This window comes from Colletotrichum paranaense (assembly GCF_030867605.1).
Source record: "Colletotrichum paranaense strain IMI 384185 chromosome Unknown Scaffold_12.1, whole genome shotgun sequence".
Classification (NCBI taxonomy): Eukaryota; Fungi; Ascomycota; class Sordariomycetes; order Glomerellales; family Glomerellaceae; genus Colletotrichum; species Colletotrichum paranaense.
This window is the reverse complement of record NW_026848970.1, coordinates 1,102,672-1,125,591: the sequence shown is the minus strand read 5'-3', so window position 1 is coordinate 1,125,591 and position 22,920 is coordinate 1,102,672. Positions and strand designations below refer to the sequence as shown.

At 51.6% G+C, this 22,920-nt stretch overlaps 9 protein-coding genes across 9 annotated transcripts; 2 read left to right on the top strand and 7 right to left on the bottom strand.

Annotated features, from left to right (window-relative positions):
- Positions 1-1,086: 1,086 nt before the first annotated feature.
- On the bottom strand, positions 1,087-2,520 carry CPAR01_13299 (uncharacterized protein; the record flags this gene model as incomplete). Its single annotated transcript, XM_060497553.1, has 1 exon — positions 1,087-2,520. One exon carries the CDS (start codon positions 2,518-2,520, stop codon positions 1,087-1,089), a length of 1,434 nt encoding a protein of 477 aa, XP_060343946.1.
- Positions 2,521-3,017: 497 nt separating this feature from the next.
- CPAR01_13298 (diphosphomevalonate decarboxylase) lies at positions 3,018-4,251 on the bottom strand (the record flags this gene model as incomplete). Its single annotated transcript, XM_060497552.1, has 2 exons — positions 3,018-4,131; positions 4,190-4,251. The coding sequence occupies 2 exons, from the start codon at positions 4,249-4,251 to the stop codon at positions 3,018-3,020; spliced, it is 1,176 nt and encodes a 391-aa protein (XP_060343945.1).
- Positions 4,252-5,048: 797 nt separating this feature from the next.
- CPAR01_13297 (uncharacterized protein) lies at positions 5,049-5,993 on the bottom strand (the record flags this gene model as incomplete). Its single annotated transcript, XM_060497551.1, has 1 exon — positions 5,049-5,993. The coding sequence occupies one exon, from the start codon at positions 5,991-5,993 to the stop codon at positions 5,049-5,051; it is 945 nt and encodes a 314-aa protein (XP_060343944.1).
- A 1,321-nt stretch (positions 5,994-7,314) lies between these two features.
- CPAR01_13296 (uncharacterized protein) lies at positions 7,315-7,911 on the bottom strand (the record flags this gene model as incomplete). Its single annotated transcript, XM_060497550.1, has 3 exons — positions 7,315-7,408; positions 7,464-7,649; positions 7,736-7,911. 3 exons carry the CDS (start codon positions 7,909-7,911, stop codon positions 7,315-7,317), a joined length of 456 nt encoding a protein of 151 aa, XP_060343943.1.
- A 1,783-nt stretch (positions 7,912-9,694) lies between these two features.
- Positions 9,695-10,118, bottom strand: CPAR01_13295 (uncharacterized protein; the record flags this gene model as incomplete). The annotated part of the gene is made up of 4 exons (XM_060497549.1): positions 9,695-9,766; positions 9,823-9,891; positions 9,944-10,015; positions 10,065-10,118. The coding sequence occupies 4 exons, from the start codon at positions 10,116-10,118 to the stop codon at positions 9,695-9,697; spliced, it is 267 nt and encodes an 88-aa protein (XP_060343942.1).
- Positions 10,119-11,232: 1,114 nt separating this feature from the next.
- On the bottom strand, positions 11,233-11,493 carry CPAR01_13294 (uncharacterized protein; the record flags this gene model as incomplete). Its single annotated transcript, XM_060497548.1, has 1 exon — positions 11,233-11,493. The coding sequence occupies one exon, from the start codon at positions 11,491-11,493 to the stop codon at positions 11,233-11,235; it is 261 nt and encodes an 86-aa protein (XP_060343941.1).
- Positions 11,494-14,318: 2,825 nt separating this feature from the next.
- Positions 14,319-16,282, top strand: CPAR01_13293 (phosphate-repressible phosphate permease; the record flags this gene model as incomplete). Its single annotated transcript, XM_060497547.1, has 3 exons — positions 14,319-14,397; positions 14,488-15,006; positions 15,090-16,282. The coding sequence occupies 3 exons, from the start codon at positions 14,319-14,321 to the stop codon at positions 16,280-16,282; spliced, it is 1,791 nt and encodes a 596-aa protein (XP_060343940.1).
- Positions 16,283-16,512: 230 nt separating this feature from the next.
- On the bottom strand, positions 16,513-18,531 carry CPAR01_13292 (HET domain-containing protein; the record flags this gene model as incomplete). Its single annotated transcript, XM_060497546.1, has 1 exon — positions 16,513-18,531. The coding sequence occupies one exon, from the start codon at positions 18,529-18,531 to the stop codon at positions 16,513-16,515; it is 2,019 nt and encodes a 672-aa protein (XP_060343939.1).
- A 1,461-nt stretch (positions 18,532-19,992) lies between these two features.
- On the top strand, positions 19,993-20,995 carry CPAR01_13291 (uncharacterized protein; the record flags this gene model as incomplete). Its single annotated transcript, XM_060497545.1, has 2 exons — positions 19,993-20,474; positions 20,599-20,995. 2 exons carry the CDS (start codon positions 19,993-19,995, stop codon positions 20,993-20,995), a joined length of 879 nt encoding a protein of 292 aa, XP_060343938.1.
- Between the last annotated feature and the right edge of the window lie 1,925 nt (positions 20,996-22,920).

Sequence of the window (22,920 nt, the reverse complement as noted above, 5' to 3'; positions counted from 1 at the left end):
TCCATCTCCCTCTCCGACCGATGACGTGCTCCCGAGATTAAAACGTCTATTCCCCCCTGCCTGCCGTCTTCAAGAACCGAAAGCCGGGTGTCGAACCATTCCCGGCGCGAATCGCGCTGTGGGATTGCCACTCACTATATCCGTAGCAGTCCATCCCGATCCCGGTTGTACGCAATAGCACACGGAGCACCCGCCGCACCGGAGGTGTGGACGTCTACTACGCAGTATGGTGGTCCGATAACGGCGGCGCGGCTATAGTATGCTAATTAACTTGATTTGCAAGGCGAGGCGGAGCGCGGAGCCCCCAAAGACACTGTACACAATGCGGCGATTCGTGCGGCTAGGGAAAAGAATTCTTGAGGGTCCGCTTCAGGAAATGGGAAACGCTGAACCTAGTCCCCTGTCGCGCTTCGGGCTGCCTTTCCTTTTTTCCCTCTTGTCTAGTGGCCTAAATTGGGCAGGCTGCGATGCGATCGGAGCCGAATTGATCTGCATGTCTCCGTTCTGGGGAAGATGATCCTCGGGATCTGTTTCCCGTATTGTCGCTGTCGCTGTTTCGAATTCGGAACTGCTTCATCCCAATTTGGTGTTCAATTCCCATACTCCGTGAGGACATGGTGCAGTTTTTGTTGTTGCTAACTTGCTGCGAACGCCTTTCTGCCTCGACCAGCTCCGTAATAGGAGTATGTTGCTGGAAATGCACAATGATGTCGGGTTTCGGACATGACCTAGTACGGTCTTCATTCTATTCGACATGGCAAAGGAAGAACAAGAAAGGAAAGGTCGGACAGCCCAAGAAACTTCGAGTAAAGATTGCAACTCAAGGTCACAATACTTGCATCCTCCTTCTCACCATTGTTCATCAGCCAGACAGCCCTTTGCTTGGTTGTTGTGACATCACTTTCCATCGCAAACAAAGTCCAGTGTACATCGAATTGAGTTGTTCGCAAAAGTGACTGCCTCAGATCGGGAAGAGGGTCACAGGTATCATCAATCATACATCATGAATGTCATCCATCCCAAACACCTAGTTTCCCTTGAGCCAACCATTGTCCCAGCCATTGTCCCTTTGTATATTCCATCAGACTACAGCTCCTTCTTGTCTTCGAAGCCAATGCTGATACGCGGAGCAAAGGCGTCTAGGTTGGGCTCGTTGACATCCCAGCCCGCCTGCTCAAGTGCCTTAGAGTCCAACTTCTCGTTACTTCCGCCAATCTCGATCTCGTCCACGGGAATAGCGCCGTGGAGTAGCTTCTGACTGCCAGTCTTCGAAGCCAAAGTTCTGTCGTGGGCGAGCATGGTGGCGTAGTACCATGCCATGAGGGTGTCGATGTCGTTCGCCTCCGTGGGGGACCAGTCCCCCAGGAGTAGGATTCTGATCGTAGCGATGTCTCCTCTCTCGCAAAGGCAAAGAATGAAACCCGGATGAGCCTTCTGACCTGCCTTCTCGGTAGACTGCTGCTTCGGCGTGACAAAGCGGACGCGAGCGCTCTTGAGGTCCGCAGTCATGGCGTGGGCATAGCTCTTGGCAAAGCCAATCTTGGTGATGACCTCCCCGCGATGATCCTTGATAACGGGCGTCCAGAAGACGATACTCTCGCGCGAGGCGACCTGAGCGGGGGAAAGAATCTGCTTCGTCTGCATGTAGTGCTTGAAGAGGATCGTAGCGCGTTGCTGGTTGAGGACGTTGAGCTGAACGCAGCGGACCCCGAGGTAATTCATGCCGAGATGGACAAAGACGAGCACGACCATGAGCGCAAAGACGGCTTCCCTACTCTCAACGTAGCGAACGACGATGGAGCCCACGAGCAGACCGACGAGGCCGACAGCGGTCTCCTGAGATGCCTCCTTCGCGTTGAGCTCGCTGAGGTTGTTGCGACGAGCAAAGTGCTTGGAAAGAGCGGCCTTACTGGCGCCTGCAGCAACGCCACACATTGCGCGAAGAGCTTCTGCGAGAACGAGGGCGAGGACTTTGGTCCAGGGGTCGAAGTAGGGGCTGAAGAGGTCGAGGAAGAAGGCGCTATCGTTGAAAATATCAGCGAGGTAGCGGTATCTCTTGCACTCTGGCTCAATGACCAGGCCGAAGCGGTAGGCGAAGACAATTGTGGCGACGCGAGAGATTCCATCCTTGAGGATTGTAAGGAGCAGGGCGTATGTCGCGGAAGACGACGCGTCGCCAACTCCGAGGCCTTGAAGAATGGCCCGATTGGCAAGAAGGCCGGTGATTGTAGAGAAGAAGGCCTGGAGAGAGTCGAAGGTCTGGTAGCCAATGTAATCAGGAGTAACCGAGTCCGGGTAGCCGATTGGCAGGAATGCGTCGTAGAGAATCTGACGCATGTTGGCGAGCCCGGCTGTCGTTGAGGTTGCGAGGGCCGTGGTGAGAGTCGGGATGGTGTTTTGGTGAGACTGGCGCGCAAGTGTTATTTTTTGTGAGGCGGTATTGTGCAGCCAGCGGTGGGTAATTCTTCCGGTTCCATCTCTTTCCTCAATGAGGACTTCTTTCTCCTCGGCTCCTGCCATCCTTTTTCTGTTTTGTTGTTCGTTTGAGGAATCTCGCAGAGGGATGGCCAAGGAAAGAGCGATGTGGCAGGAAGGCAGGAGTGAGGTTGAATGAGAAAAGTGGGTCCGACCTTGAAGGCAAAAGGGAGAACTTTCAGGACGAGGAAATGCTGCCTTGCGATACGTCAATCAGCAATTTCTCTGAAATAAGCTCTCAAAGACACTGAGTTCGAGCTGATGTTCTTACCATCCCGGTTCTTGATTTTATTCCTGTCCAGATTGTTGGAGAATCTGTGCCATGCTCGGCTGGCATACTCAAAGCTGGCGACACATGCCACTTAGAATCGCGAGAGAGTACCCATGAGATATTCACTATTGTCTGTGTCCCACTGACGACACAGTCGCCAATACTAGCAGGAATTCGAAATGGTATTTAATTAGGTGTTTCTATATGCACAAAGAGAACTTTTGAGCAACTTGAAGCTTGTTTAGATGCCGCCAAAAATGGACTAAACAGATCATCGCTTAACCGGCTCACCATCCTCGCCAACAAGGTAAATATCCGACTTAATCGGGCCCTCACCAACGCCAGTCTGGATAACACGGCTGACACCGCTCTGGATGATCCCAGCAACAGTCTCGTCCAAGGCCACAGAGGACTTGAGATCCTTGGCGCCCTCCTTCCATCCACCGACGGATCCCAAGATAGGGGAGAAAGCACCAACGACAGCAGCAGTGTTCTCCTCGAGGTAGTAGATGACAGCGTTCGGGCCGGCGTCAAAGGTGTACGCAGCAATAGTCTTTCCAGCAGCAGCGTTGATCTGCTCTACGGCGCGAATGGCGGCGCGCGAGACGTCGTTCATGTAAAAGATGGGAGGGTAGGTATCCGCGCACGAGGAGTGGAACGAGTTAGAGTCGCGCATGGTGACTTCGGCAAACTTTTCGAAGTCGCGCTTGGCAATAGCCTCCTCCATCTCACCCATGTGCTTCGGCACGACCTCGGCGACGCGCTGCTTGAAGAGGCCCGACGTCGCGACCGTCTGCTGCATACCCGAAGTCGACGAGACGCCCTTCTTGGCCGCGCTGACGACCAGGATCAGGGCGCGCATCTCGGGCCAGTGCGACGCCTCGGCGACAAGGTCAGCCTTGGAGTCCGTGCCGTCCGCCTTGTCGCCCATCCTCCACGCGACGTATCCGCCAAACAGACTGCGGCACGCGGAGCCGGAACCCTGTCTCGCGATGAGGGACAGCTCGGAGGGGGACTCGGGGAGCTCGTAGAGGTCGGCGATGGCGCGGACGAGGGCGGCGAAGCCGGCGGCCGAGGAGGCGAGTCCGGCAGCGGTGGGGAAGTTGTTCTCGGTGACGATCTTCAGGGGCAGCTTGGAGAGCTTCGGGAGAGAAGGGGTCTTCTCCTCGAGGGCGGCGCGGCGGGCGCGCAGCTCGCGGAAGCAGGCCTGTGTGCGGGCGCCCGAGACATCGGAGGCTTCGCCGTTGAGGATGAGGCTGTCGCCTTCGGGATAGGAGGCGGAGCAGGATGCCGTCGTCAGGGTTCGGAGGTCGGCTTGGGAGAGGGTGACGGAGAGGGAGCTGTTTGTGGGGAGGTTGAGCTTCGGGTCGCGCTTACCCCAGTACCTACGTTTCTTAGTATTGAGACATTTTGAATACGCATCTGCAGCTTGGTATAACACACTTGACAACGGCAATGTTGACAGGTGCCGTGGTGCTGGCACGATAGACCTTGTTGTCTGACATATTGCAATCGAGTCTGCGGTCTGCTAGAGGCGGTCAGTGAAATCCAAGGCGGGGCAAAATTAAATGAGGTGATATTGGGATGCATTGAGAGGCAAAGAGAACTCATACCTTGTGGAAAAGAATAAAGACTTGAGGTATCACAAAGAATAATCAGTACTTGGAACTGCGTTGACTCCCGGAGGTTCGAATCTCTGCGGACAAGAACACTGGGATGGAGTTGGTGATAACTTGGCGGGGTTGCGAAGCTCGTCCCCTCACAAAACAATAGGCAAACAATAATTAGCATCAATTTCCAGGATGGGATTACCTGCGGTCTTTGCCTGAAGAGGCTTAGTGCGGGGTCCTCAGGGGAAACGGCGCTTGGACCCTGCCAAAGTTACGTACTCACTCTTCATTCAGTGAATGTCTCACAAGCTGAATCTTCAACTTCACCTTCCTCATTCATTTGATAACTCAGAAACACATTCACTTTTTTCAGCCTGTTCATATACAACTTGTCGTATGCAAGGCGCAACCATTAGAATTACACGTCTATGAATTCAAAATTTTGTAATGACCAAACGCCGATGCAATGCTCCAATACTCCAAGCGATCCCAGTTGCCTGATGCAAAACCCCCGTCTAATCATCTAGTCATGTCTCATTGCTCGTATCTCATATGCTCGTCGTCATATCATGAGACTGCTGTGTCCCGTAGTCACCAAGAATTGTAGGGCTTGAGCATCTGGCTCTGTTTCCTTGTGTTGCTTGCCCTCCTCAGCAGGCCTTCATGCTCTACATCATCTTTCTCCCTTCCATCTAGCCCATGAGCTCAGGAGGTATATTCTCCTTGTTCGACTCCTGTTCTTCATCATTGCAGAACCAGACACTCTGAGCGAGAGTGTCTATGGCTTCAATAGCGCGGAGAACAAACGGGTAATCGAAACTGACACTGGCTTGCATCGCAAGGTCTTCAATGTCGTCAACGGTCTCAGGCAGCTCAACCTCCGGCGAGTTCTTGTCGACGCTGATGCGGTACCTCAAGAGCTCTTGGCGACGCATGTCCAGCAGCCGCACAATTCGGCGAATAATCTGTCGGTCCTCGTAGATGAGGGGATCGTGAAGTTGGTCGATGGCGTCGTCCAATGCGAGCATGCGAGCCGAGCGTTCGACTTGCTCGGGAGTGAGGTGTCGGCCTGGGGTACCCTGTTCTGGGTTTGGATGAAGATAATGAAGAGATGCAGAGACTTCCCTATTGCCAGACGCATGCTCTTTGGTCATGGTGGCGGGTAGTCGACCGTAGTGTCTGTTGTGGTCGATTGCTCTGCCCATGATGTTGGGGTGTCGCTCTTGGAGAACGCCGACGGTACCTTGCAGTTCTGGGATTGTGTACCTCGATCCATCTTCGAAGCCGATGTTGATGTCCCCATTGGCTGGACGGAATTTCTCTTCAGACTCATCACAGAAGATGGTAAAGTCATCGTTGCTGAAAGGTTGTTGCTCCTCAGACATAGTGTTGTCTTCATCATCACCGAAGATGGCGAAGCCTCCACTACTGGTAGATCGTTGCTCCACAGAAGCGCCGCTGTCTCCGTCATCACAAAAGATAGTGAAGTCGTCGCTACTGAAAGGCTGCTGCTCATCATGAATAGCGCTGTCTTCGTTGAAAACAGGGACATTGTTAAGCGGCATGCGACGGAGAGTGGTTGTGGTGTCCCCCTGAGCCCTTGAGGCAGAGGAAAGAGTAGCTTCGATGAAAGGCATGTTGATTATGGCAATAGAAGTTAAGGTGGGTTGTAAAGAGAAAAGAGCCGCAGCTAAGACAATCTCGGGTCTTTTTGTATAAGAGCCAGAGATATGAGATGAGATAGGCGGAAGTGGAAAGTGAGTGAATCGCCGCAGTAGCCAACTGAGAATGAGATGAAGAGTAGAGAGTGGATTGTGTTTGCTTGAGGTGAGCCTGCAGAAGGAAAGGAAAAAGAAGCAGGGGATGGGCTGGCTTTTATTCCCAATTCTAGGAGGAAGAAAGTTTTGAAGTGATTTGATTGAGGCGTTGTGGCAGTCAAGGTCCTTCAAGTCCTTGATATCGGAGATAGCAGTCGACGATGTATGTACCCTTAGATCGTAACAGCCGGCTTAGACCGCAACTGTATACCGCAGTACCTTCATGTTCGAAAGCCGTCAAGGTAAATGAAGAATTTCCATAGCGTGAAAGTTAGCCGTGTGGCCTGAAACTTCTTTCTTGACCGTTTCGCCCCAGAGGAAGAATAAATATGTGAGTCAAGTGTTTTGATACCGGGTTTTTCTCAAAGTATCGTGAGTGATTTTGAGGGCATCGTTAGTTAGCTTCAGCGGGCTGGGAGGCCACACACGGGTTTTATGTCGCACCTTTATAGCAAGGGCTAGAATGAAGAATGACCTTGATGGTGCTGTGGAATAGAGACACCCAGAGGCTGGTCTGATACATCTGGAACTTTTATACAGCACATTTGATCTCCATACCCGAGGTGGGGTAGGACTCTAGTGGGCAGTCAGAAGCTCAGCTCATCTTTGCGTTTTGCTGCCAAATGCATTGGAATCGGAAATCAAGTACATTCCTTCGAAACAACGCGATTGTATAGACTCACTTCTAGTCTTTCTGGCCAAAGTTTACACTAGCGGATAGGATATAGGTGGGAAGGTCCTTAGTTCCAAGGAAAGGGTTTTGGGGGCCGGGGGGGGGGGGGGTTCCGGACCATGAATCTAACAGATCTCAAGAAATGCATCACCGCATATGAACCGTGCGATTACCACCTAACATGAAATCCTCTGTGTTGCAGCCAACAAGGTCAAAGCTACCAGGAAAGAAACCAAACAACATTGACAGAATTCCCTGTCAAAGGGACTCAGAGACGTCGCCTCGTCTGCATTTTGGCTAGGCTGACAGTCGATAACACTTCGCCATAGGGCTAATAAAAGCCCATCTTGACCTAGTTCTTGATGATCTTCTGCTCAAACCAGTCAAACCTGACCTACTTAGTATACCTTGCAGCACCCACATGGCAATGGTCGCCTGCCGCGTCGTCTGCCGTGATTACAACCTACCTTAGTGGGCTTTGTCACCCCAAGCATCCCGCATTGCCTCAGGTTGTCCTTTGAAAAGGTGATCGTCCGCGGCATCAGCAACAAAATACAGGACACTGAATTTTGTCGGCTATGCCCTTCAAGCTAAAATATGAAGCTTTGTCCAGGTACTCTGCCGGGGTTCGAACTTTGAAAGCCCATAAACCATGAGACAGGGGCCAGCGAGCTGTCGTTGGGACACCAGGGTCCGTGAAGACTTTCTCTGCTGCAGCAAAGTCCTGGACTCCCGAGTATTGAGCCAGGCCCTTCTCGGCATCGAAGACGGGGATACCCATAAGATTGTATAATCCATCGATACTGAATACCGCAGCAATGCGGTGGGCGAAAGCAGCAGCGCGGGCGGCAAGTATTTTGCCATCGAGTTTCCGACAATCCCAACCTACTTCATATTGACGATTGGTAGAGTTTCCAGGAAGTCCAGAACAGGGGAGACGACTGTTTCCCACTCGTGGGTGAAACCGATTCCTTGATAACGGCGTGCACAGATCTGTTCTGGGCCGTCGTAGCATAGCACATTCCAACCACGCTCTAGAATTCCGGCGCCATACTGATGGTGCATTTCTTCTATTGAGCCATCGTAACCATTACCCAGGACAATGGTCGGCAACTTCTTGTCGGCAGACCTACATGCCGGGAAGAAGATGACGGGTATGTCGAAGCTCGGTTCCTTGACCACGCGCCTATAACCATGGGCAACCGAGAGTTCGCCTAGTCAAGACACGACGTCTGCTTGTCGCAAGAAGATAGTATGCGAGGATCTTCCTAGTCGCCGTGTAGGTAGAAATCGGTAGCTCTATAATAGGTAGATGCTCGAAACATGGCGTCGCGGATTGAAACCGGATTCGTCAATTTGTTTGGTGAAGGTTGAGATCAAGAGCTTGTTGAAGAGAGTTAGCTTCTTTATCATCACCTATGAGTACGCAATTAGGCAAAGAGGCTTATCAAAAGATGACCATAGGCAACTTACTATTACGTCGGACGACAAAACCATCGGATCGTCAGTAAGCGCGACATTCTAAAGCCGGTAATCACGATAACGCCGAAGGGCGAGCAGTTTCCCATCGGGTTCAAGTTGAACAGTCCGCGTTTGCGAAAGTACTTTTACTGGCGAATGATATTCCATCACTTGCTTGGCAGCTTTGGCACATCCGCCTTGAATATTTCTCTAGTTAGGCTTTTTTTCAAGATTGTTCATGCCCAACTATGAGGTAAATAATCCTTGTGAAAGTAGATGTACTCATGTCGATGCCATATTGGAGTTGGTTGGTAAGTATGACGATTCGACCTCAGTTCAGTTGTTCCTGCGAAGCATGAAGTCAACCAAGGCATGAGTTAGAAAAAACTAGAGATGAATTTGCTATAGTCCACTTGCACCCGGTGTGATAGTAGGAGATGGCCAACCCTTCAAGGGAATTGAATCCGGAGTTTGTGGTAACCCCGAGACGCGATGAGTCTCGAAGCCCCTTTTGCTCCCGACATAATACTGGGAAGGGTTTTTGCACCAACACCAGCGACCCTGACTCGCATATACTAGCCAAAGCCGGCTAACAAGAGCACCCAGATACAGCCCACCTACTTAGGAAGACTTCCCAGTCACGTTGGGACGTAGATTGAGAAGTCATGGTTGGTACAACGTGGCCTAGTGGGTTTATTCCGGGTTTGTAGACCCATAAGACTGTTCTAAACGACAGGATCTGGCTATCAAGGAAAACGACTCATCAGGTACGGAACATAGTTTGATTACACGATGTCCACGTTGTGCTTCAAGCTCGCGCTCAACTCAAAATGCCAATCTAGACATCCCGATGTAGTACAAATCTGGGGAAGTTACCATGGCTACTGTAACATTATCACTTTTCTATGCGTTTGACTGCTAATTCTCATTGATTCCGAGAAGTGTTTCATCTCCGGTATGAGGAACGTGGAAATGGACTTTTCGTTTCTTACTACGCCACCCTTCCTGGTTTTCAAAATCCAGCCTCACAGAACGATACCACCTTCTACACAGAGAAAGTCCCCAGACAACAGGCATGCTACGATCGGTGCCGCAAAACACTACAGATTACAGATAAACTGGTCCCTCGTCACCCCCTCTGAGAAGAGGCATTGTAGCCCCTTCAATGTATGACAATGTCTGCGGCTGTGCGGGAGCTCTCATACTTAGTAATCGGACGAATCGAAGAGGTAAGAGTATTGTGCTTAGCGCATCGAGTCCGACTGGCACATTTTCGAGAGGAGAGATCAAAGCCTATGCTACTATATGTCCGACCTATGAAACCCATCCTACTTCTTCATACGCAGATTTGCCCGCTCTATAAGGGTTTGGCTGGTCATCTACCCACCTAACCGCATTTGTCGCCGTAAATTCCACCATTCTGGTTCTTCTGGCCATCTGTACGACAACAGTCTGCCGACTGAGTTGAGTTAGTTATCATGGGTGTTGATACTGCATAGCCAGCATGCTACTTACGCACTTGGCCTTCACTTCGGCACTGCAAAGTGGAGGAGGGTTGTTGCTTTGGCAGCCTCCATATATACCCTTGTTCTATCAGCGTACTATCCCGAGCTCAAAACCGAGATTTCCGACTTACCAGCCAATAGACACAAGTGCCAACATCTTTGAAGCAACATCCTTCGCCAGGGATGCGCTTCCACGGTTTGCACTGTGCTCGTGTGAGATTGCGAAATAAGCCTGTAATCAGGGTCTCTTACCGCACTGGCAACCGATGGGAGCAAGGCGGCGTATAGCAAAGCGTTCAGCTGCATGTTGTCTTGCTGTATAGTCAATACTTGTATAGTCTTCGATCTGGTGCGAAGGAGATTCGTATGAGTGAAACTGCTCGTACTATATAATATTCTTCTGCCTCCATCATGGACGAGTTCAAGCAATGCCGGGAAAGAACAATAAAACTCAATCTTTCTTTATTCAACTATAATTAAGTTTCGATATGAACCTTTTTATATGAATACGAAGAAAGAAATCATTTGTTCTATGACAAAAGTCCTAATGAATCTTGAGCAAATTCTCACACTGCTCACACTCATATCAATTTCAGCGATAACACTAGCCAAATCCGTCCCGAACTTAGTGATCGTAAAGTTCGCAGGGGCTTGATGTCACAGGACCCGTCTCGACACCTTAGACTAGGGCAATATTAGATTCATTCTTACATTATCCATAATCCTTTACTTATCGTATTGATTCGCTCTATTAAGCAGCGATTAGTACATAAGGGTTTAGTAGGGATGTATCAATAATTGCAGGAAGTAGGTAGCTACGGGAATATACCGACTATTTATATGATAAATAAAAAAAACAACTCTTATACTAGCATATCTTTAACAACCTCGGTTATGCTTACATAAGACTACATTATCTTATAAGTATAGTATGATAATTATTATAACGGCTGTAAGGGGATGGGTCCGACAGGATGTAGCTTATAGTTAATTCTGAATTCTATCCGTTATTCTCTTCTCTAATCGAGCACAGAGTTTTGCAGATGTGAATGCTGGTGCTTACCAAGACGATTGACGTCTCTAATGATAATCGTTGGTTCGTTACCATTTAACTAACTATACACTATTTCACAACTTCAATCATTAACCATATTATTTGCTATTCGAACTGTCACTACCTTACTTTGCAAAGCATGCAGTACATCGTCGACGTGAACAAGAGACCTAGTGAAGAGTGTGACTCTACACTTTGCCATATGAAGCATGATCATGATTCGCAACCTTCAAATATCCACCCTCATCGCCATAGAACCGTTCCTTTACGGGGGTCATTTTTCTTCGTTGTTTGGATGCTAAATCATGACATCTCAGCGCCAGCCAAAGATAGTTCTGATACTTTATTTACTCACCAGACTGTATTTTATTTGCCTTGTACAGTTGCGATGCATTCGCCATCGAACTGAGCAGCGTATGTGGTGCTCTCTGTCTTGAGATTGCACGACTGGTCTGCCGTGACACCAACGCGGGTTTTAGCTGCCCAAGGATAAATTGTCCAGCCCTTTCCGACGCAGCCTTGACCGACATTCTGGCCCGTAGAAGTTTCTCTGATCCAAAAATGGCAGCCTGGGGCCGTAGCGGCAATTGCAAGGCCTGCGTGGGCAACAAAGATAAGAAAGCGCATTCTGGGTTTGAAATGTGAGGTTACGAGTCTTCGAGCAAGTGCGATACAATCAGACCTTTGATTAAGAAATTTGCTATTGGTGCTGAAAGTCGAGCAAGGTCTGAAATATAAAATAACCTAAAGATATGGGCCGGGAGTGTAGTTGAAATGGCAACATGTGAGCCTATGAGGAGTCATGTTATGTTTAAATAACAATGGAACTGCGAGTCAGACCTAGGATCCAAATAAATTGGAACGGATATGACCGACAGTAGCGCTGTACAATAGAGTTCAGGAGACCAGACACCTGCAATCAGCCTTGCGCGGAATGTGGATTTGGCATCAATCGAAACAACATCATATCCGGTGGGATAATGACCGAAACCACCTGGAATCAATTAGTTGTGCGTAGATTCAGCAACAGGCGACCGATTGACGAAGTCCCCTTCTTTCTAAACTCAAATACGACCCAGAATCATACACAACCGAGGATACTCTGGCGTATTTCTGGACAAGTGCGCCGAAAAGTCACTGATGGCGCTATATCTTGGCCTTGGCCCAAGGGAAAAGTATTGACCACGATTGATTCATAAGTCGTCCTGATAGGAATGAGTATCAAGATTTAGCTCGAGAACAACGCAGAAGTCAATATAGAAGCCAGATAAGGTGCCAAAATTTCGGTAATTGTTTGCGAGAAAAAATAGATGAATAGCGAGAAAGATAAATGAAGGACCGGATACAAAGATCAGCCAGGCCACCGGATAGCGCAGCCACACAGGGCAGAGTTGCGGTTACACCATTACCACTGCCGCGTTCTGCCCAGTTTTGCACAACATTTAGTAGCCATTGGGACAGCGGATTATAGTGTTGGAAGCAGTCACACGGCCGCCGCATCCGTGGTACGCCATGGAGTAGCACAGTCCTTGAGCGCTAGCACCACCAGCAACCTTCTCAGTAGGCACGGTATGAACCTCGCAAGGCGTGACGTCGATGAACCGGGTATATTGTTCATTTATAGTCAGCCCCCTTCTCCTTATTCTCTTAGTTGAGGGTAAAGTATATACTTATACTAATGACGCCCTTACGAGACGGTAAAGCGAGGTCTTGCCTAGAAGAAGTAGACGTTGTAGGGACCGCAATTGCCACTATAGGTAATACCGGTAGGAACACTAAAGCAAGTCGTTGAAAAAAAAAATACAAACCTCTTGGATAGTTAATGTTGAATTATAACTAGTTTGTAGTAAGGAATAAATCATAAAATTAGAACGTTCTTATCGTTAATGATCTAGTACTTTTCTCTACGTTTAATTAAAAAGCACTTTATAAGGTAAATATCAAAAAACTACCCTCTACTTAACTACGCAACTTTTTCTTTTAAATTTATAATAATTATGTTAGTGTTTAATAATTTACTTCTTATGATACTTATTTTGTTTTCTTTTATGTATAAAAAAGTAATTCTTCTCTAATAAGTACTATTTTCATTAATCGATGCTGTCTAGTCTGATCCTATATAATTATTCCCAAGGCACAAAAAAATCATACAAGACCTGGAATTTGTCATGATTCTATCCCATTAGCTAGGTACGGTCTATGGAATTTGCTGAATGCCTTCCAGGTTGGGTCGACACCTCATGCCTAAGATACCTACCCACCTTTTGAGCCATATCTTACTCTACTGCACAGTAGGTTAGCATCTCAGTGTGGTAACAGCAGCTTTACACTGCCTACTGTAGCCGAATTTCGCGTACATAGGCGATTGAGTATCCACAAGACCCGACGGATGCAGAACGGGCATTGTAGGACAAAGTAGAGACCAGCAACAGAAAGGGGAACAAGGTGTATGATTGTGAAGAACACAACATCTACAGGCCATGTTGGTGGTGGGACTTGGCCTCCTCAAACCATTGAACACCGTGCTTCAATCTCGGCCGTAGATTGGCTACCCAGTTCAACGTCGCCAAGCACCCATCTTTAGCTTCGCAGCTCCTTCCGCCCATTTTCAACGAGCGGCTAGTTGCCGCCTTCATTTTTGCAGCTTACATACACAAACACAGCATTTTCGCGCTGGCCTTATGCCATGCTGACTTTCGAGATGTAGAATGACCAGAATCAGAGTTCGTGGGGGTCTGATGGGCTGCATATCCATCGGTGTCCGCAACGAGGTGCATCCCGAGCACATCGTCGCATCCGCAAGCTTCAGCCGTCTCAAACCCCTGGCTAACTATCTCGAAGATGGTGTTGGAGGAGATGCCACACCAGAGTCCCCATCCGCCCTGTCGTTGACGTCTCCCCCGCCTCGTGGCCCAGACCTTGGCCAGAAACCTCGACCACATTCGATGTACGGCTTCTAGCCAGAGCCAGCGTCCCCTGCAAAACCTAAGAGCTACTGCATACATGTAACTTCTAAAAGCTCGTCCTGAAGCAGGCCAGGCACACAGTCTTTGCCCTGGTTCCCATGTCGAATGATGCGATAGGGCCCCAGTCCCGTTTCAATCTCGGTCTACGGCAAGGCGAACCCATATAACCATCTGACCCAGGCCGGCGGTACGCAACGACTTCCACAATGATTGATCAAAACCCAGACTTCATTCTTCTCCTACTAGCACGGAACAGTTCTGTCTCAGATCAATACCGCCTCCTGATCAGCTATCAAGACTAGCATCATCATCATCGACGAGCATGAGATCGAATTAGCACAACATGTCTGGAAGACCGGGATCCGCCGAAGAAACGGGAGCCGACGTCGAGACTTCATCGGCCATCTGAGTGTTTGATCTGAGACCATCTAAGCTTTTATCGCTTCTAAGAGCGTACCACTGAAGACTAAAGCCCGGCGAGCTATCATGGCCGCCGCACTGCATCAATATGACTACATCTTCGCCATCACCACCATCTTCTCTTTTCTCGATGCTTGGAACATTGGTATGTCTCACCAGGTTGTGCTAGAATAGACCTGCTGCAGAACTTCGATGGAGCTGCCCGTACACATACAACTGACCATGTGGAATCCAGGCGCAAATGACGTCGCAAACTCATTCGCGACGTCTGTCTCCTCCCGCTCCCTCACAATGAAACAAGCAATGGCCATTGCTGCCGTCGCCGAGTTCTCCGGCTCCGTAGCCGTCGGTTCTCGTGTGACAGACACTCTCCGTAACAAGATCATCGACCCGTACCTCTACGCCGTCCAACCTAGCGTCCTTTTGCTCGTCATGATGTGCGCCATCTTCGGCTCCTCCGTCTTCCTTAGCATTGCTACGCGCAACGGCTTGCCCGTCAGCACGACGCACTCCATCATTGGTGGACTTGTTGGCGCCGCGACCGCGAGCGTGGGTATCTCGAAAGTTAGTTGGGGGTGGGATGGGGTGTCGCAGGTGTTTGCGGCGTGGGCTGTTGCGCCGGGCTTGAGCGGGGCGCTCGGCGCGGTGATGTTTCTGGTGACAAAGAGATTCGTCTTGACCAAGGCGAATGCTGTGCGAAATGCCTTCTTTACGATTCCGTTCTACACCTTTTTGACATTTGGCTCGTTGACGAGTGAGTCCTCGCATTTCGCTCCCCTACCCCATTGTACGAGAATAGTGATGATTCCTTCACACGCAGACTAACACGCTGAACAGTGCTCGTAGCTTGGAAAGGCGTCCAGCTCCAGGTTGAACTCACAGCAACCGAAGTCCTCATTGCAGTCTTCTCCGTCTCCACTGGCGCCACGCTCCTTCAAGCCTTCTTCCTCCTGCCCTATCTCTGGCGGAAGATTGTTAACGAAGACTGGGAGCTCACTTGGCTCATGATGTGGAAGGGCCCCTGGCTCCTTAACCGGCCGCCACCACCACTACCTCCAGCCGGAGTACGAAGAGTCAACATCAAGGACTATTACCGCGGTCACCTCACGGCCGACGAGCTCGCCTACGTGAGAGCATCGGAAACCCTCTTAGAATCAATTCAAAGCAGCCAAACGCCCTCAGACCTCTTCAAAGACGACCAACCCATCCTCTCGCCGCCAGTCCTCGGACCCCCTCAAACCCCAGGAGCAACATCGACAACATCAGCCTTGACAGAAACCACCCGCCAGCCCTCCTCATCCTCCTACTCCTCTACTTCAGAACACATCCCGCCTCGCCCGCCAGGACCCAACACGAGCCTCCCCGTCCTCGCCTGGCACCTCAACCGCATCCTCCTCCGCGGCCTGGAACAAGACGTCATCACAACGCAAAAGCGTAACGCCGTCCTCTCCTGGGACATCGCCGACATGCACGCCCGCGCCCCGCATTACGACAACCGCGCAGAACACATGTACAGCGCCCTCCAGATCCTGACCGCCTCCGCCGCGAGCTTCATCCACGGCGCAAACGACGTGGCCAACAGCATCGGACCCTTTGCGACGGCCTACGACATCTGGCGCACGGGGGGCATCGAGACGTCGGTGGGAGTGCCGGTGTGGATTCTCTGCTTCGGGGGCGGGGCCATCGTGCTGGGCTTATTGACGTACGGGTACCACGTCATGCGGAACCTCGGGAACAGGCTGACGCTGATTTCGCCGAGTAGGGGGTTCTGCATGGAGCTCGCGAGTGCGGTGGTGGTGATGATGGCGACGAAGCTTGCGCTGCCTGTGTCGACTACGCAGTGTATTGCCGGCGCGACGGTTGGGGTCGGGTTGGCGAATGGGGATTGGCGGTCTATTAACCCGCGGCTCGTGGCGTGGATCTATTTCGGGTGGTTTGTTACCGTGCCCGTGTCTGCGTTGTTTTCGGGGTCGTTGATGGCGTTGATTCTTAATGCGCCGCACTGGGAGGCGGCCATAAGGGGAGGATAAGGCATAGAATTTGCTTTCGATCGTGATGACGGGCCGGTAATAGGCCTTGGTGGATGTCGAGTCGTTGAATATGTTACGATACCCAAATCGTTGTGTTTTGGTTCTTTTGAGCGGGAGTCAACAGGTTCAGAGAAGTCTTGAATACTGCCTAGTAGAGAAAACCGCTTTGCGCCAGGAAGCAGCATTATGAACGCGTGGGTATCGCCGCTAGCTAGTCTCGCTCACACAACTCAGTGCAGTGCAAAGATCCGCATATCAGACTCTTTAGGCAGATACTTCAAAGCCCAGCCCACATGCCCATCAAGATACGCCTCCCCGATGACCGAAAAGTGCTCGACCGCGAACTCACCTTGCCTAGGAACCCTCCACAACTCCTCCTCCTTCTGCTCGTTCGTCATCGTGACAACGCCGCATCCAGGCTGTCTCAGAGACTCCAGCAACACATACTCAATCTCTGGTCCGTAAACCCCAGCATCCCTTGAGCGAAGCACGACGGGCGTGTTGCTGCCTACTAGATACGCAAGCACGTCCCCCGCCGAAGCTTGCGCCGGCACGATACTCATCCTGCCGCCTCCTGTGGAGGCTAATCGCCTGCCTTCAAGGTCGGAGTCGCCACTTGTCCGGGCAAAGTAGCCATAGAGGCGTTTGATGACACCGTTTGTGCCCGAGCCCACGAACTCGCGCTTCTTGCTGGCTTCAGAGGCCAGCCAACGCGCGAGGGTTTCGAGAAAGCCAGCATCTCCTTCTCCCGACTGGTCACCGGAAACGGATGACTGCCTGTGGAAATTCTCGAGTGCCCCGGCCCACGTAGTACCGACGACCTGACAAAGACGCTCATGCTCCGCTTCCTTGCCCTTGAGCGGAACGTGTCGATATTGACCGAACCTGTCCCCCGAGGCGTAAGCGTTTCTATACATCCCCATCAACTCGGATCTCGCGGCGTCATAGTCTCCAGTCAGGTACGAATTCTGTAGACCAAATGGCATCACGCAGCTGACGTGCATGATCGTCTCGACCTTCATGCCAATGTGGCCCAAAACAAGCGGCAGATCACTATTCGAAGACTGGGTAAAGGCATGGTGGACCTCCTTTTTCACTCTGATGTGGTCCAAGCTGTTGTCCTGGATCATGCAGAGCGGATTCCTCTTGGTGTACGAAGCTTCGAGATTCCAATCGGGTGCCCAGGATAAAAGGCCATCTAGTCGTTTCGAAGCGGGAGCATCGTCTACGTGAAACACCATCTGCTCAATACCAAGCTCGTAGAACATGTACTGGGCAACTTTGCCAAATGTACGACCGACCGACATGTTGTAGTCAATCTTCAAGTACTGCTCAACAGTCTCGAGATCACTAATGATGCCAAACGTGGCGTATACAAAGTCGGCTGGGTTCGTGGCGCCTAGCCCTCTGCGCGCCTTGACGGCGCGGTGTAGAGGGAGCCTCGACTGGCTGGCCCAGCTCGCGTTCATATCCGCCAGGACGCGCCGCCTCTCTTCGTCGTTCTGCGCCCTCGGTGACGAGCCTGGGCCGCCGCCACCGAGGAAGAAAGCGCAGAACTCGCGCCATCGTATCCGTCTGCTACCGCATTGGACCCAGGGATCTCTCGACAGGACAAGCTCCTGAAAGACCCAGACGCGCTCAAACCATGTCTTGGACAGCAAGCTCAAAGGCCCCCCTTCTCCTATCGCGGCGACGGCGGTACTTTCGCCGTTACCCGTGCCGGGCTCGGGGGCGAACTCACGGGGTACGGAAAACACTTCAGCCACGTCGGGCGTGAGATGGCCGAGGTGGATGACGGTGCTGTGGGCAGTCGAGTAGATTTGCCCCATCAACCTTACCTGGGCGTTGCGCTCGTCGACATTATCCTGATCAATGCAAAGGGCGTCCGCCCAGACCCTCCTCACGCGCGTGGGGTCGCGCAGGTCGCGCAGGGCGTCGTCGAGCGAGGCTGTGATTGCAAAGAGGTGCTCACGGCCGCCGCCATCGACGAGTCGGATCCGACATGCCCGTTCTGAGGTGCCCCATACGTACGACAGGGCTGTGTACGGGTCGATCAGGTCGTAGTCGCACTCGGCGAGGGTGGTGTTGCGTAGGGATCCCCTGAGTTGGTCTGCGCGGGCGGCGGAGGGCTCGAGGAGGAGCAGCCTGAAGGCGTCGTTGTCGTTACCGCCACCGCTGGTGCCGGTGCCTGTGGATGAGAGCGGTTCGTAGTCGTACCTGTGCTCGCATTCAGGCTCATACGCGGACATGGTGGGCGGAGCGCGGGGTGCAACTTGGCACTGGGTTTATCTTGTTCGGGGACCCGGGGTTTACTGAAGGTGCCGTCGGTGATCGGTCCGATGCCGCTCACTACCAAGTATCCGGTTCCGTGAGGTGAGGGCCTGGATGGAAGTGGAGACCCTGGCCTCCGCGGGAGGGAAGGGTTTCTCCCCTTCAACGATGACTAGATGGATGCTATTTTGGCAAACTCGGTGATAATGCAGATTCAAACTTTGCTTATCTTCGCGCGTACAGCTCGTTCCGACGGGATTTTGCCTTTTGCCCTTTGTTCTGGTTCTTTGGTACACCCTCTCCCGGATCGTCTTGATGTGAGGCAAAACGAAACGGAATTGGTATCTGCCCGCGGCTGAATCTTACATGCTTTTCGTCCCAAACCGGAGACGGGATGACAACAGATCTTACTCCACGTGACTCGGACGAAGGCCGATTGTTTCTTGGCCGAGTCAGCTTTAGTTTCACGGCAGTACGGTACTTTCGTCCATCTGATGTATGTATTGTTTCTTGCAGTGAGAAGATTGTCAGGGTCAAACGGCGAGCAGATGAGTCAATTCGGGTATCGGGATGAAGGATGCAATGATTCGAGAACACTGTTCTTCTTGGAGGACATTGCGCTTCATCTTGCCAAACGTAGATGTCGGCCGTGCCGTGATAACCAGTTATTAGACGACTCGGCCGGGGCGATTCGGTGTGCGTGAGGGAAAAATGACGACCAGCTGCGGTGGCGACCGAAACAGCTTGAAACCTTAGTCAGCAGGCTCAACGTCCAAGGAGAGACAAGATTATGCCTGAGGCTGAAGCTATCTAGAATGGAGCGGTAGGTACCTATAGAATGGAAAGAGTCAGCGGGGGATAATCCGAGCTCCACGAGGGATAGTGCGAGTTAATCCGAGAGCTCGTGACCGGGGCAAAGGAAAGCCGTTGCTGGAAAGCCAATCAAACCGTTACCGAGTGGAGACCCCAGGCCCCTTGATCTTGGTCCGTCCAGAGTCGAATCTCAATCGGATGGGATTCTGGGTCCAGGCCCAGAAACCACGTTTAGTGTCGTATCCAGCACGCGAACCTCTGCGCGCCAATCCCACGCTGGGAAAAGCGTAGATTCAAAGGCTGGCATTTGGCATGTCTAGGTGCCATCGCGCATGTCTTTCTCCAACTTGTCTCCAAAGTGGCAGAAAAGCTCTAGCCTCAAGTAGCTTCCCGTAGCTCGCACGCCAATGCCATGCCCGCGGCCCCCTAACCCATCCGAATTACTATGGTAGATGACGCCGCTGGAACTGCCTCACAGTCTACGGAGTACAACTCGTTAGAATCAAGTTGATCAGCAGGAGTGGACGAGACAGAAAGGCTGGAGCCAGCATGCCAGCAAGTCCTGTACGGCCAATGGGCCACGAGCCTGTGAGTAGTCGAGAGAGGGGGCATAAGAGCTGAAGAGAATGATGAACATTGATGAACATCATCATGGATCTATGGGCTATTTGCCAGACGGAACGGCCAAACCCCTTTCTGCTAGTCTCCGCTATTGCGTATTGCCAACCCTCCTTTGCCTCCCTCGGTCGTATCACGCGTATGGGATTTGCGCTTTCCAACTGCGCATCAGCCTTTTCTGCATGCCGCCTATTCGGATCGTCTTGTGTTGTTCCTGCAACATCCCACTTTTGATTGTCCGTCTAGCTTATGGCTTCAATGGGAATCCAAGCCGACTTGCGACACCAATGACGCTATTTCCTTCCCCTTTGCTTTCTTTCTTTCTCTTCTCCATCGAATGTGGCTATCCACAGTGTCAAAAGATCCGAGACGGTGAACGGAAGCTAGGAAGTTTGAAAAGTTGCATAGGGATCGTCGTCTGGCCGTACCACTTTTCTGAGATATTCTTGGGAGTTGGCAGAATTGGTCGAATGGTTGTATCCGTTACTGCGTAGGTATCCATACGACGCCCCCACCCCTCCCAAGAAGTCCTTCCCCTCTCCCTGATGACCCCAAATCCCTCCCCTTTCCCATCAATTTGTTCTGAACCCGCGGACGGGCGAGCCCCATGACAGACTGTGCCACTCAACGGTCTCGAACATGGATACGGGATATTACGTACGCGGCCTTGCTTCCGGGTACCTACATTTTTCTCCTGCGGCACTCCATTGGCGATGGCACCTCGCCAGGCTCGCACCTATTTTCCTTGCTGACTTCCGCTTCGCTCACCACACCCCTGGGCCCTGGTCCTTAGTCGTGGCTGTTAAGTGGGGTTCCTTTTCGAAGTTGTATAGATTTTCTGGGATGACAGGCATGGCAGCTGTTCCAGTTTCAGCCCGCTCCCGCTTCTTCAATTCAATCTTGGTGTTGCTGCGCTGCAGCAGCAGCAGCACATGCAGCGTCACCGTGCCGGGATATTGGATAGGTGAGACGGCAAAAAGCGATTCAGCCAACAACCACCACCTGGCTTAAGGCCTAGGTACACACACCTCGGCTGCGAGATACTCAGCTGAGCGCTATTTCGGAGCTGACTCTCTCGCTAGGTAGGCGCTGGAACGCTGGCTGGCACGAGCTCGGTGGTAAAAGTCTGGAAACTCTTGTTGCCGAATAGAAACGAATCGGGGAAAAAAAGACGCATACAGCACAGCTTGGTCCTCTTATATGGAACCTGCTGATGTTGCTGATGTAGGTGCACCGTGTATGGTGATTGGATGCAGCCACCATCCCGCAATGGAAGGCCTGCAGCAAGTGCAGTGCAGCCGGCCTGCAGGGAAAAAAGTCACCTACCTATGTGTACCCGAAAAGATGGGATGCCAATTGTTTGGCGTGTGTTGTGTGCCTCGTCTCATTCGTCTCGCAAACACGGAACGAGATAAAATAGGGAAGCAGATGAAAAAGTTAGATAGGACGAGCGCGGAGCACCCCAGCGGCTAGGTTTTTGGCCATTGCTGCGACATGACGCTCAATCAGGAGGTTAAATTGGAACGAGATGTGTGACCATCGGCGAACCACCTCTCACGCAGCACGAGCACATCCTGCTGGTAGATGATAGAGTGCCGTGATGTGAGGTTAGATAGATGAGCAGTATAGATTACCTCAGGTAGTAGAGAAACCGCGGGTAGATGGTAGATAGAGGCATGCCGCATGATGGGAACTAGAGGAAGTCGGCGCCATCCATCAATCCCCTCCCGCTTCGGGTTCGCAGTTGACGTTTTGTGGGGTCTTTGCGAGGCGCAGTCGGCGGCGCCAAGGGGAAACTTCCGTTAGCCAAGAGGCTGGAGCCTGGCCATTGGATGATTACGGTGTTTCCCGTTTTCGCAGCCTGCTGCTTGCTGCTTCCTGAGTTTGCTTCTGGTCGTTCTTGCCGTCTTCCTGCTCCATACCTCGGTTTGCGGGATGCCCCCACTTGGCCACCCGTCCATCATCTTTTTGTTGCGTTTATTTCGGATTGTAACATGATGTCTGTCCTTCATCAATTAATCTTCCCGCGGGTATCCGTACGTTGAGTTCGTTATCAACGGTGGGTCATAGGACTTGGAAGATCAAAGCACGTTCGCATTTCGAACGGATACTATCGCTAGACGAGCTTGCCAACTTGTGGCTTTTCAAGTTCCGAACCCCCCCTTGGCTTGCCATTGCCCAAGTTGCCCCTCCCTCCCCTGCGGCGCTGCCTTGACAGGCGCGCCATTTCCCTCGGGCCAATTTCGTCTGGTTCCGCCCCAACAGCTCGGCTCGCTAAATGAGCCACCACCTGGCACCACCTCGCACGGGGAAGGAAGGACCAGGGAGGGGCAAGCGACCAAGGTGGACGGGGTTCAATGGGACCGCGTACAGTAGCCGAGGGAAACAGTTCCCTTTGAGGTCTTGCGGCTTGCCAAGTTGCCATGTGCAATCAGAGGTCAAAGAAAAACCAAGAAAACCAAGAGACGAGGCAATGGGATTGGGCCAAAAGATTCAAACAGCCGCTCCAACCAAGACTGCGACACACACATACAAACCAGGCCAAGGCCCCCCCAAGACGAGAGAGTCTAGCCAGAGCTTGAGCGGCATTTCCAGAAACATTCTATCGCATGTTCAAAACTTGGGTCACGTTTTGACTCCAGACTCTCCTCTCACTCTCCCACCCACACATGCACTTGTCAGTCAAGACTCAACCATGGAGACGGATCTGCCGTATGAGGGGTTCTCGGTTCTACGCTAGTCAAGACTCAAGAGTCAAGGCTCGATGGGAGAAAAGGGCATTCCCAGCACAATCGCCACACTCCTAGTCTCTCCCGTCTCTCTCAGAGCAGGTGCCGTCTTTGTGTCAATGTGTCCTTGGTGTCTCTTCGCGGGACGGTGGAATTGAGTTTCAAGGGTCCTGGGTCCTCGTCCCACTTGTTCTCCATTCTTTTCTG